General features: G+C 50.1%; 1 protein-coding gene across 1 annotated transcript; it reads right to left on the bottom strand.

The window, feature by feature from the left end:
* Nucleotides 1-2,586: 2,586 nt before the first annotated feature.
* On the bottom strand, nucleotides 2,587-10,296 carry kcnk4b (potassium channel, subfamily K, member 4b; the record flags this gene model as incomplete). Its single annotated transcript, XM_084473753.1, has 6 exons — nucleotides 2,587-3,222; nucleotides 3,951-4,093; nucleotides 5,099-5,285; nucleotides 5,911-6,071; nucleotides 6,802-6,919; nucleotides 10,108-10,296. 6 exons carry the CDS (start codon nucleotides 10,294-10,296, stop codon nucleotides 2,587-2,589), a joined length of 1,434 nt encoding a protein of 477 aa, XP_084329879.1.
* Between the last annotated feature and the right edge of the window lie 4,146 nt (nucleotides 10,297-14,442).

Here is a 14,442-nt window from a genome sequence, read left to right as displayed (position 1 = left end):
ATACGGTGCGTCTGTTCGGTGATCAATAACACTCTGTGAATAACCCACTGGAACTAACCACTGTTATTAACCACTGGTACAACAAAGGTACCAACACACTGGTATTAACCACTGAACGCTGGTCGTTGGAGCTCGTCTTGATAACTAAGACGCTAAATGTTATTATTCCACTTTACCTCCTCTGTCTATTTTATTATATTCTTTATGAATGCGTTGTCCGTGCGTATGAATCATAATTAATTTAAGTAGATGCACAATTATTACATTTATTAAAAATAAAATGAATGTCCAGAGAGAGGACCGCTGGGGTCTGGGGACCAGAGAGAGGACCGCTGGGGACCAGAGAGAGGACCGCTGGGGACCAGAGAGCTTCTCCCGGTGTATCCGTCCTCCACCGCCACCTAGCGGCCGCGGAGAGGCAGGCGTGTTGGCGCAGTCAGTAAGGAGAAGTGTGTGCAGGCTCTCTGCTCACGATAGCGCGTCTGATATCCCCGTGTTGCTCCTGGATGTCCTCCAAAAGGACCCAGACAATCAACTGAAGAAACAGAAAGGCCCGTCGATATGGAGGCTGTGTGTGGTCTCTGTTGTTGCAGACAGCGCCCCCTCCAGGACGCCGTGTAACGGCCACAGGAAACTGACGCTAAATCCAGATGTCGTCACAACTGGTTCCATATATAGGCCTCTATTAAAGCTTGGGTTGGCAATTTAGAGAAAGTCGCCAGTGTAAGCTAGATTCTGGAAGTACCCAACCGAAACATCCCCCCCCCCCCCCTCCCCCAGACTCCCTCCCTCGCTCCTGTGTTCTCCACTGTGTGTTCTGTGTTCTCCACTATGTGTTCTGTGTTCTCCACTGTGTGTTCTGTGTTCTCCACTGTGTGTTCTGTGTTCTCCACTGTGTGTTCTGTGTTCTCCACTATGTGTTCTGTGTTCTCCACTATGTGTTCTGTGTTCTCCACTGTGTGTTCTGTGTTCTCCACTGTGTGTTCTGTGTTCTCCACTGTGTGTTCTGTGTTCTCCACTGTGTGTTCTGTGTGTTCTGTGTTCTGTGTTCTCCACTGTGTGTTCTGTGTTCTCCACTGTGTTCTGTGTGTTCTGTGTTCTCCACTATGTGTTCTGTGTGTTCTCCACTGCGTGTTCTCCACTGTGTGTTCTGTGTTCTGTGTGTTGACGTGTTCTCTCCGCCCTTCCTCATCAGACACCAGAGAACATGCAAGTTAGATCGTGGATCAGCGCTCCTGCCCGTGTGCCCTTGGGCCAGGCACTAGACCGGCTCGTTGGCCATGGAGTCTTATTAATAACCAATGATATTTAATAATGATGTTTTCTTGAGCATCATCCTGAATACAAAAGGCCCCCACAATTAGTTCTAGCGGACCACCATTAAAAAAGGAAAAACCTTTATTCCACAAGTGCAATACATATCGATCGGTTCATCTTCAAACGTGTGATGAGGTTGCATATATTGTTAACAGTATAACGGTCCTTTCGTCCCACCCTGGCTCGTCCTATCAGACCCTCTGTTTCCTCTTTATGTCGGCAGCATTTAGAACCCGGGAAATCTTGGGTTAATGGTAAATCTTCGATTAAACGTTTGTGATTCATGAGAAGCAAAGTTACCAAAAATACTTTGCAGAGTGTAGTAATCATTGGTTAACGGTACATATGTACGAAGGAGCCCATCCTTTCAACGTGAAGTTTGCGATTAACAAAAGTTTATCGGAAAAAACTCTGCAAAAACGTAGAAATCCATACAAAGAAAACTGTGAATAGAATATTTATTTGCTGTTTCTTTTGCAGGCACGGTGTGTTATTCAGCAAGTTAAGTTCACCCTAGTCAGAAAGACTGGTCCTGAAACAGAATATGATTATAAAAAGTAACTGTTTTTGGCGATGGTTGAGTATTTATGGACAGTTGTGTTCCCATGGTAACCGTGGGAGTGGTTTTATGGCTGATTGAAGGCTATAAAGCAAACCATGCGTTTCTCCTCTTCTTTTGTTAGTGTGCACACGTAAGCATTCTCCCTGTGATATTAACTTGTTTAACGTTGACTATAGTGAGTGAGGTGTAGAGAAGGCGAGTGCAACATCAGGCCAGAACACAACACAACATTAAGGAGGAGGTCCTGATCCTCCTCATCTTTCATCAGGCACATATATGATCATGCTTGTGCCAAATCATCAATCAAGTGTTTTTTTTTCGAGGGATGAAGGAACTAGATGGCTCTACTAGTTGGTTCTACGTCGACGACCTCCTGTCGACCTCTGACCTCTACCTCCTGTCGGACAGGTCGGACAGATGCTTCTGCGTCAAACAGCTCCCAGGTCCTCCTCTCCAGCGACCTCAGGGTTAGTCCGACCACGCCCTTTCTCTTTCCTGCCACGCGTTCCGCTTCATCGACGAGAGAATAGCAGCGCGTTGTTCATTATACGACCGAATCCTCTTCACGTCGACGAGATCAGACCAGATGTTCTGCCAACTTAGCGGACCACCAACATAAACACCGACCCTGAACCCGCACCGGAGCGGGTCCCCACACTGCAGGTTCCCACAGCGCGGGTCCCTGCCCTCCCCCCCCCCTCCGGCCTTCAACACGGGACCTGCCCCCCCGGCGGGTGCGGAGGGCCCCCGTTGGGCCTCTGGTCGGAGCTGGGCGGGGAGGTCTTGGCGCTGCCCCTCCTCCCCTGAGGAACGGGTCTCCTCTGGCGCCGTCTCTTGGGCTGGCGGGAGCGGCCCCTCTTCTCGGGCAGGGCGGGGTCCAGCAGGGGGTCCAGGTGGAGCTTGCCGCTCTGCGCGTCCGAGGACTCGTCGATGAAGGCCAGGTTCTCCCCGAAGTAGTCGAGCGGCTGGGAGAAGAGCGCGTCGGGGAAGGTCGGCTCCGGCTCGGCGTCGCGGGCGTCGGCCACGTGGTCCGTCTGCGTGGCCTGGGACGCCGCGTCCGCGTCAGCGTCCGACCCCGACTCGGACTCGTTGGACGTGTACGACGAGGAGGACCCGGAGCCGGACCCGGACTCTGAGCCGGACTCCCCGTCGGGGCCCGGGTGGTCGGGGTCGCCCGGGGCCCCGTTGGCCGTCCCCCCGTGGCCCCCCTTCCCACCCCGGCGGCGCTTCTTGCGGTGGCGCTTGAACGGGTCGTCCAGGCCCTTGCCGGGGATGCGGAAGTCCACGGACATGTTCTGGATGTTCTGTGTCAGGTTGGTGGCGTGGGCGCGCAGCTCCTCCATCTGCAGGGCAATGGGGGGGGAGGCATGAGTCAGGGGGCCCTCACCACTACACACACACACACTCAGTGAGAGAGGAGCGCATGTGGCATGTATGACACTGTTTTGGCACTGGTGGTGGGGTTCAGCACTCCGCATAGGAGGTGAGGGAGGAGCATGGAGGTGAGGGAGGAGGTGAGAGAGGAGGTGAGGGAGGAGCATGGAGGTGAGGGAGGAGCATGGAGGTGAGGGAGGAGGTAGGGGGCATGGCCAGGGGGAGGGGTGGACCTAGAGCAAGCAAGGTGAACCTAGAGGAGCATGGTGGTGAAGGAGGAGGTGAGGGAGGAGGTGAGAGGAGATGTGAGAGGAGGTGAGAGAGGAGGTGTGAGGAGGATTGAGGTGAGAGAGGAGGTCTTGTGAGGAGGTGTGTGAGGAGTTGCGTGAGGAGGTGAGAGGGGGTGAATGAGGAGGTGAGGAAGGAGGTGCGGGAGGAGGTGAGAGGGGGTGAATGAGGAGGTGAGGAAGGAGGTGCGGGAGGAGGATGGAGGTGAGAGAGGGGGTGAGTGAGGAGGTGCGTGAGGAGCATGGAGGTGAGGGAGGAGGTTTGAGAGGAGGTGAGAGAGGAGTTGAGAGAGGAGGTGAGAGAGGAGGTGCGTGAGGAGCATGGAGTTGAGGGAGGAGGTGAGAGAGGAGGTGCGTGAGGAGGTGAGAGAGGAGGTGCGTGAGGAGGTGTGAGAGGAGCATGGAGGTACCTCTGCTCGGGTCTTCTTGGACAGAACGCGGAGCCAGTTCCCAATCATGGTGAGGATGGAGGCGAAGTAGGCGAGGCCGACCAGGATCCAGAACCACACCAGGGGCTTGTACCAGGTGTCACTGCCCTCCATGCCGGAGTCCCCTGAGAACCACAGGACATCAGGACTACAACAGGGGGCGTAGCCAGGGGGAGGGGGGCGGGCCTACAGCAGGGGCGTGGCCAGGAGGAGGGGGAGGAGCTACATCAGGGGAGGGGGCGGGCCTACAGCAGGGGCGGGGCCAGGAGGAGGGGGAGGAGCTACCACAGGTGCGTGGCCAGAAGGATGGGGGTGGCACATGCCCCCCAGAATGTGGATTGGCCACTCCCACTTCAGTTATCCTGGCAGTGGCTGGGACTGAAGCTAGCTAATCGAAACATAACGGAAAACAGTTGTCTTCAAACAACATAACAATATACACATGTTATTTGTTGAGCGCACATTTTATTGTCCTAGTTTGTGGATTGATGATCAGTTTAATTGAAGTAGACGTTCTCTGTGCTGTTCTACAAAGTGAGTGTGGTGGTCCGATGCTGTGGTGCCCCCCCTATGAGAACAGTCTGGACACACTGGGCTACAAGACTGGTTCTGGTCTGGGAAGGGCACATAAAGATGGACTGGTTTTCTCTGGATCCAGCCTCCCGCTCTGGGGAATCCTACGGTGTAAAAAGATTAATAATTCATCTGCTACTCGAGTCAGGCCTGTGAATAATTGAAGGGGTAAGTTAAGATTGTTTAGTGCCAGGCGGACCTAATGGATTAAAGGAGATATTATTTCATTATTTGGTGTGTTGACGCACTTACAATTCCCAACTGGTGTTGGGAATCAATATCATCATAACGTATGTCAAAGGCCTTTGAGCTACTGGAGACATTTTACTTTTGAATAAACCACCCACAACAGAAATAACATAGTTTTCATACATCTGTACTATAGTAATACTGTAGTACTGTATCTGTACTATATAATTACTGTAGTACTGTATCTGTACCATAGAAATACTGTAGTATTGTAGCTGTACTATAGTAATACCGTAGTACTGTATCTGTACAGAAATAACTTCGTTTTGAAAAGTTTTTCCAAATCGGAAACATAACGTCCATCCCACCTGCCACGTAGTCTCCGAAGCCGACCGTCGTCAAGGTGATGACGACGAAGTAGGCCGACTCAAGGAGAGTCCATCCCTCCACCTCCTGGAATACGAAGATGGGCACAGCCACGAAGAGCACCACGCCCAGCAGGATGGAGAGCACGGCGGAGATGATCCTCACGATGGTGGGGCTCACCCGCCACTTCTGCAGGACCGGGACACAAGACCAGTTATTGATCGGTTCATTGATCCCAGGCGCCAGGGAAACTGTTGCCGTTCTGCTCAGGATAATAGAATCAAAATCCTTTCATTTGTCATTGTACAGTGTACGACTAAATTGTAGCAGCATCCAAGTATACATAGTAAAATAGAGAATAGAGAAATAGAGAAAAAGTACAAGGCAGTAGTGCAATGTATGCATAAAAATATAAAATAGATAATATGTACAGTTTTCTTTTTACAATTATTGCATGATTGTGTGTGTGTGTGTGTGTGTGTGTGTGTGTGTGTGTGTGTGTGTGTGTGTGTGTGTGTGTGTGTGTGTGTGTGTGTGTGTGTGTGTGTGTGTGTGTGTGTGTGTGTGAGTGTGTGTGTAATAGGAAGAAGAGGATAGAATTAAGGTGATGGACAACCAGAATCCATCATCCACTTCTAAGTATGTTATTCAGGGTCATCAAGGTGTGCATTAAGCATCAGAAAACTATGCTCCCTTAAATCCAGATCCTATTGACCGTCAAGTCAAAGAACAGAACATTAAAAGTAAGATTAGTTATAGTTTAGAACAATGTGAAATGTGAACGTGAAACGTGTTTCTGTGAGAGGGCACTCACCAGGAAGAGAGTCTCTATTTTGGCAATGACCTTCCTCAGACCCGTACCGAGGTGGTCTCCCACTCCCACCAGCAGGAAGCCGAACATGGGGATGCCAACCAGCGCGTAGCAGATACAGAACAGCTGGCCGCCCTCCGTCTTGGGGGAGATGTTCCCGAACCCTGGCAGGCAGAGAGTCTAGGCATTAAACATCATTCAAACCACATCCAATTCAAATGACAGTGGGCTAAGGTCACAGAGGTCCAAGGTCACAGTGGTCCAAGGTCACGGTGGTCCAAGGTCACAGAGGTCCAAGGTCAGAGAGGTCCAAGGTCACAGAGATCCAAGGTCACAGAGGTCCAAGGTCAAAGAGGTCCAAGGTCACAGTAAATAGTGACGTGAGATGACAAGCTAGAAGGCTAGATACGAGGCGAGCTATGAGGCGAGCTACGAGGCTAGCTTTGTAGGCTAGCTACGAGGGCCTGTGAACTGGAGTACAGCAGTTTATACTCTCAGAACGGTAAGATCAGAATCATCTGAATTGGAGATTAAAACATTTGAGCCAAGGAGACCTCCAGACAGGCTCCATGTGTTTTAACACAGAATCAAACCAAACCATTGTAGCTGAAGGTGGCAGTGAATGGAGTGGTTCTTCAGATACTCAGAGAATTGGTCTGAATGACTTCCCTCGTAGAATAAAGGTCAAATAAGTGGAAGACACTGAGGAGGTAAAGAAGAGGCAAGATTTGTTTATTTATATTCTCTCAAGTGTGTGATGCTGCTCATTAGGTCTCAGCCTCCCAGTTTAACCAGTAGGTAAAGATCCAGTACTAACATTCTGACCCAGCGATGGTCCTGATGATAGAGTACTAATGATGGTCCTGATGATAGAGCAGTAACACTGTGACCCACCGATGGTCGTGATGATAGTTCCTGAGAAGAAGAATGCGCTGGCCAGGTCCCACTGGCTGGTGAAGCTGCTGGCGTTGACACTGGTGTCCACGCCGGCGCCAACCGCATCTGCCACCTCCTGCAGGACCGAACAAACATTACAGGTCTGACCAGTATATCAAACTTTACAGGTCTGACCTAGACTGGGTAGCCCCGCCCATTCTGCCGGCGATTTGAGTTCACCCTGCAGAAGGGTCTGGAGAAGAGCAATCGATTCTTTCTAGTTTCAATACGTTTTTGCGGGAGCCAATCACCAAGCTGGCTTTTCCCCCGGCGCACTATTGGCTGGTTTAACACAATGACGACAGGGAAACGACGGCAAGCAGCCAATTGCGTACAGAGTCAATTTAACTCTGCCTGTTGATCTTCTCTTATGCTGAAGAAAATGACAGCAGCTTCCCCAGACCAACGTGCAATCTACGACTGAGCTTGGTCTGGCAATAGCCAGGCTAGGTCTGACCAGTATATCAAACTTTACAGGTCCGACCAGTATATCAAACTTTACAGGTCCGACCAGTCAATCAAACTTTACAGGTCCGACCAGTATATCAAACTTTACAGGTCCGACCAGTATATCAAACTTTACAGGTCCGACCAGTATATCACACTTTACAGTACCGACCAGTACATACAACTTTACAGGTCTGACCAGTATATCAAACTCCTTTCCCGCAAAACAACAATGCTGCAGTGTTGCTTCGGTAGAGAGGGGTATGATGTTCTTCTAGTGGTTGTGGTTCTGTGAGTTCAACACATGCATTGAGTTTGTTTCTATTCCTGACCCCCCTGTGCTCCACTACCTTGAGAGGTTGTTGTTGTAAAGGAGAGGCAGAACTGCTTAAATGTAAATAGACCAAAGAGGTTAGAGGTTTGCGACCAAAGAGACCAAAGAGGTGTGGTCAGCTTTCTGTACAACAAAATATGTGGGTCTACAGAAAATAATAAAATATCTAGTGAAATAAAATGGCTTAAACTAAAGCTCCTGATCTAATGACCGTTACAATGCATGTATGTATCCCCTTCCCCACCTTTTAACCGTCGTTCATTGTTCGCCGCACACAAAACATTGTGTCGCTGTAATACTAAACACAGCCGCTGGGGGGCGACATATCACCCCGGCTCGCCGCAGCTGCTCTGACCCTGACCGACGTCCTTTCTAGATCTCATCGACATCTACAACATAGTTATACATTAATATATGCAGTACGAAAATAATCTCAGCTTAATAATAATATAGCTCCATGATGAATTCATTCCATTCATATTTGGTTACCCAAACAAACACAGTACGACATCTTAAAATACACCCAGGAATGCTTGTGACATAGCAATCATACACGTTCCTGTTTCAATATTGTCCGTGTTGCCCCTGGTTACCGCTGAAGTCCGAGGGACTGGACTTGATTGGTCGAACTTGAACACTTTGCAAGTTGAACCCTGTTGAAGTACGTGTTCCTCTCTTAAGAAAAAGGTTTAATGTACAATCTTTTTTCCGTGGTCATCTCCAAGCACCCTGTGACTGCCGGCCGGCTGCCAAGATGGCCGCCGCTCCGCGCCACAGCGCCTCGCCACTCGTCTCTCGTCTCTCCTGGGCGCCCCACTCCCGCTGCCTTATTTATACCCTTGGACCTCGGCCACCTGTCCCCAAGCCCCTGGCACCCGGTCACGGTCCAACGGCCCCCGGGGTCACACAGCATAGCAGCACGGATATAGCCGCGCCGCAGGGCTGGAGGGTATGCTAGTAACACAGGGGGTACATCACTAGCATTACTAGTGTATGCTAGTAACACAGGGCTACATCACTAGCATTACTAGCGTTTGTTAGTAACACAGGGCTACAGCACTAGCATCACTAGTGTATGCTAGTAACACAGGGGGCACATTAATAGCATTACTAGCGTACTAAGAACACAGGGCTACATCACTAGCATAAATAGCGTATGCATGTAACACAGGGGGCACATAACTAGCGTATGCTAGTAACACAGGCGCTAGGGAGGTACATGCTACTACGGCTGAGTTTTTTACATTACGGATAGTTTGTACTAAAAGTATGAACTAAACATCGGTCCTAGCCTGGCTATTGCCAAACCAAGCTCAATCGTAGATTGCACGTTGGTGTGGGGAGGCTGCTGTCATTTTCTTCAGCACAAGAGGCATGATCAACGGGCCTAGTTCAACTGACTCTGTACCCTTTTGGTTGCTTTTTTTGCCGTCGCTTCCCTGTCGTCATTGTGTTAAACCAGCCAATAGCGCGCCAGGGGGAGAAGCCAGCCTGGTGATTGGCTCCCGCAAAAACGTATCGGAACCAGAAAGAAATGTATTGCTCTTCTCCAGACCCTTCTGCAGGGCGAATTCAAATCGCCGGCAGAACAGTCTGGGGGTACGCAGTCTACATCAGTCCTACTGCAGGCCTATCCACAAGTTTCCTGGGGTGGTTACTATGGAAATGTTTGTGGGCCACACTTCCCTGCCCACTGCGCCTGAGCTGGCAGGCTAATCACATCACTCTATAGTCGTTCTGTCTCTGAATACAATTATGGCTGTAAAAAGCTCGGGAACAACGTGTGCCGTTCGAGGATTTACTTACAACCGGACAAAACAAACTAATTGGTTGAAATCAGTGTTTTGACCACAAGCCGAAAAAGAGTGTTTGTGCCCGATATATATCTATATCTATATCTATATCTATATATATCTATATATAGATATAGATACCATCGTTAGTACTCTATCATATATATATACAGTATATATACAGTATATATATATATATATATATATATATATATTGGCGATTGTTTACATCGATCTCATAGTAACCGGTAGTGAAGCCCACAATTCGTGCAAAGCATCATCTGAGTCGTCTCAATTCACTTATATTGGTTTATATTATTATTAACTTGCTGGGATGTACTTGTTTAGAATAGGCAGAGCCCTCCAGGTGTGCGGCTCAGCAAGTGTTAGTGACAGAGGCAGAGCCCTCCAGGTGTGCGGTTCAACAGGTGTTAGTGACAGAGGCAGAGCCCTCCAGGTGTGCGGTTCAACAGGTGTTAGTGACAGAGGCAGAGCCCTCCAGGCGTGCGGTTCAACAGGTGTTAGTGACAGAGGCAGAGCCCTCCAGGCATGCGGTTCAGCAGGTGACAGAGGCAGAGCCCTCCAGGCGTGCGGTTCAACAGGTGTTAGTGACAGAGGCAGAGCCCTCCAGGTGTGCGGTTCAACAGGTGTTAGAGGCAGAGCCCTCCAGGCGTGCGGGTTCGGCAGTACCTGGATGAGCGCCTGCAGGTTGTCGGGGCTGACGCAGGTGAAGTTGAAGAGGAAGTCGCGGCGTGTGTCCTGCAGGTGGATGTGCTGGCCTTCCTCCTGGGGGGCCTCCAGGGTGCGGAACACCACGGCCCCCAGCACCAGGTACAGCAGCACCCCCGTCAGGATACCCAGGAGGGTGGAGCAGCGCATATTGACACCGCCCCGCAGGTTCAGAGAGGGCTGCGGCCGCGGCTGCTCTCTACCCACTCCTCCACCACCACCTCCTCCTCCTCCACCTCCTCCTCCTCCTCCTCCTCCTCTCCTCTCGGGGGGGGGGCTCCTGCAGCGGACCACAGGGGCGGGGGGTGAGCTCCTAGACCGGCGGCTCCACCACCCGCTCCACCCCCCCCCCCCCCCCCCAGCTCACCTGTCCCGTGGGCCTCGCCTCAGCCTCCTCCAGACGTCCTTCTCCTGATGCTGGAGGATGGACTCCCTGGAGCCGTAACCACGGTGATGGCTGTCCACCTCACACACTGAAGTGGGGGACACTGGGAGAGTGACAATACGTTTACATGCAGAGAGAGAGAGTGGGAGTGAGAGAGAGAGAGAGAGGGAGAACATTTACATGCAGAGAGAGAGAGACAGAGACAGTAGGTTTTGTTGCAGAGAGAGAGACGGTAGGTTTCGTTGCAGAGAGAGAGACAGTAACGATTTCTCTCAGTGTATTAGTGGGACGATATGGACCTGTGTAGCTCTGGTGGTTGAGCAAGGCATTAATGCTCCAGGGTTAGTAAGGCTCTCACAAATGGCAAATATATGAAATCAATAACATGGTTCCGATTTTCAGACGGGACGTCACAGACAGGACGCTCCATTAACATGGTTTTAGCGGTGAGAAAAAGGGCCGGACTATCAGTAACGGGTTTAGCAGTGAGAGAGGGCGGGTCTTTCAGTAACATTGTTTCTCTGTTAGAGGGCGGGTCTTTCAGTAACATTGTTTTCTCTGTGAGAGGGCGGGTCTTTCAGTAACATTGTTTTCTCTGTGAGAGGGCGGGTCTTTCAGTAACATTGTTTTCTCTGTGAGAGGGCGGGTCTTTCAGTAACATTGTTTCTCTGTTAGAGGGCGGGTCTTTCAGTAACATTGTTTTCTCTGTGAGAGGGCGGGTCTTTCAGTTACAACGTTTTCTCTATGAGAGGGCGGGTCTTTCAGTAACATTGTTTTCTCTGTGAGAAGGCGGGTCTTTCAGTAACATTGTTTTTAGAGGCGTGAAAGAGGGCGGGATTTTCAGTGACATGATTCATGGTACTTCATTCTCCTTGTCGTCGTTCTTCTTCTTCGTTAGGTCCTGGATCCTCTCTCTCCGGGGACACAGGAAGTAAGAGATCGGAGATTGCGTTGCGGTTGCCCAGGAGGAAACCGTGGTTCATTAGCCGCTCTCAGCCTATAAGAGCTCTGTGCTCCAGCAGGCCCTTAGAAACACAAGAGGCCCTTAGAAACACAAGAGGCCCTTAGAGACACAAGGCCCTTAGAGACACAAGAGGCCCTTAGAGACACAAGAGGCCCTTAGAGACACAAGGCCCTTAGAGACACAAGGAGGCCCTTAGAGACACAAGAGGCCCTTAGAGACACTAGAGGCCCTTAGAGATACAAGGAGGCCCTTAGAGACACAAGAGGCCCTTAGAGACACAAGGCCCTTAGAGACACAAGAGGCCCTTAGAGATACAAGGCCCTTAGAGACACAAGGCCCTTAGAGACACAAGGCCCTTATGGCGCATTCCCACCAGAGGGTGCGGGTCGGTTCGGTCTGCAAAGGTGCGGCATGGGTCGCGTTTCCACCACCAAAAGTGGGCGTGACCCGGACCGAGCCGTATTGAGCCGTACTCGTCTCGCAGTACTACTCCGTTGAGCTACTGAGATGCCTGAAAGGGTGCCAGCGAGATTGAGCTACACACCCTGCCCGTTGATTGGTTGACAGAATCATCCCTGCCGTGCAACAGGGGGATAATAAAAAACAAACACAGTACCCGCAAGGTATTTCTGGACAACGGCGAAAGCGTAGTTTATTGAAGAAAATGTTGTGCAAAAGTTTGCCGTCCTTCTTGGACGTCCTACATTGTTGCTCTTTCTTCATTGTGTCACGTTCTTCTTTTTCCTTTGATTTATTAGCAGGCTACACTGTGTCGGGCTGCTGTGAGATCACGATGCTTACGTGGCTGCCGTGGCTATCGCCATCCGGCTTAAACCCCGCCCACCATAAGGGTACTGTCGGCGGTGGAAACGCAAGCCTTAGCCTGAGCTGGACTATACCATACCCTCACTACTGGGCTGAGGCGTGCTGGGTCCGAAGCGTACCCGCTGGGGGAAATGCGTCATTATTGACACAAGGCTGTCCTGAGAGCTTTGGATAGAACGGTTTGTTTCACTATTTCAGTCGTTGTTTTGGTCCAAAGCGACGTTGATGTAATCTTGTTACGGGTCATTAGGGAGCAGGTAGGGGTCAGAGGTCATCTTGTTACAGGTCATTAGGGAGCAGGTAGGGGTCAGAGGCCATCTTGTTACGGGTCATTAGGGAGCAGGTAGGGGTCAGAGGCCATCTTGTTACGGGTCATGAGGGTGGTTCGTGAGTGTTAGCCGTTTGGGTTGCAGTGCTGGCCTACCCATGATGCAACGCTCCGTTAAGAGCCCTCCTGGAAATGCGCAAAATATGTTTTTTTAAAACACAAAGGAAAAGCATTGATTATAGATTTTTCCTTTTTTCCTTGTCTAGTGTCATTTCCCCTGGTTATGGGGTGTGGGAGGAATCCATTGATCAACGGGTTAACATGTACTAACTCTCCTCTAACTCTCCCCTTTAACGCCTTGGCCTTGCGTCCGACGTCACCTCTGAGGTCGTGGGTGAAACCTCTTCTAGATTTATAAGAAATACCCCTTTATGTTTGGATCCTATAGCTGGAGGTTGGAAGGCCGCCAGCAGACACACTTGGCAGAGTGGGACGTCCCGTAAGAGATGACCACTCAGAGACAGACGGAGTCTGAGGAGGAAATCTGGACACAAAACAACTCTAACTCATCCGCGTCGGGAACGGCAGCGTCCCAATAACAATGAGCAGGTCCGGACGGGGCGGGTGTTAATAGCTGTTCTGATGCGAATAGCAGTTTCTTTTTTTAATGGAATCAGTTGGATGGAGAATGTCACGCTCCAGGGACTCTTTCGTACGGGAATGGATTTATTTTTCATTTATTTGAGTCAACTCTCCCCTTGCAGTCCGTGCTCCACGCTCCAGCACGGCTGCGGCCGCCCTTGTAGTCAGCAGAAGCTCTGGCCCACGATCAGCGAGGACCAATAAACGTCACGCTGACAGTAAAATACCCCTCCCCTCCTGACAGCCTTTAATAACCCTCCCAAACCCAGTGCGCCCCCCCCCTCCATTTACTAAATGATAGATCTGGACTCCAGACACGCTTTGTTTGCAAAACCCCAAGTTCTCACGTCTCAGTGTCCTGCGGACGGTGGACAACCGAGCGTGACTACAGGAGGCAGAGGGGAGCCACAGCACACTACAGCTGGCTGACACATAATCATATGGACTAATATACATATATATATATATATATATATATATATACACACACGTATATATCCATTTATATACATATATAAACACATATATATATACATTTATATGTATATCTAGAAATAAAATATAATCTCAATCTATACCTTCTCAATATCGATCTATAATATCACTATCATCATATATGAATCATATTTGATGATATCGATCTATAATATCAATATCATCATATATGAATCATATTTCCATTCAGCATCACAGTATTTTTACATCTCCAGTCATCACTAAACACATAAACGTAACGTAGTATTTCATCCCTCTCCATGTCATTCTCCTAAATAACACAGAATAACAACATGTGAACTATAGTAAATACACACTATGAGATAAACGCTACAATAGCGAGAGTGAAAGGAGCTCTGGTAGGAAGGAGGAGAGAGAGAAGCTGAGTAGTAAAAAGGAACCAACCTCACGCAGGGAAGGGATTGCAGCAGTGGCAACACAACTACAGAGAGAGATTACACAGCGGAGTGGGCGAGAGAGTGGGGGAGAGAGGGGAGAGTGAGAGGCAGGGGAGAGAGAGGAGAGAGAAAGAGGGGGAGAGGGAGCAGGGGAGAGAGAGGAGAGAGAAAGAGGGGGAGAGGGAGCAGGGGGGAGAGAGGAGAGAGAAAGAGGGGGAGAGGGAGCAGGGGAGAGAGGGAGGCAGAGAGAGCGACCGAGCAGTAGCAGTAGCAGCAGCAGTAGTAGTTGTAGTATTACTGCATCCCGACCGCGTCCAGC

The sequence above is a fragment of the Micromesistius poutassou genome (genome assembly GCF_964030765.1).
Source record: "Micromesistius poutassou genome assembly, chromosome: 10".
Taxonomy (NCBI): domain Eukaryota; kingdom Metazoa; phylum Chordata; class Actinopteri; order Gadiformes; family Gadidae; genus Micromesistius; species Micromesistius poutassou.
This window is presented reverse-complemented; position numbering and strand designations above follow the sequence as displayed.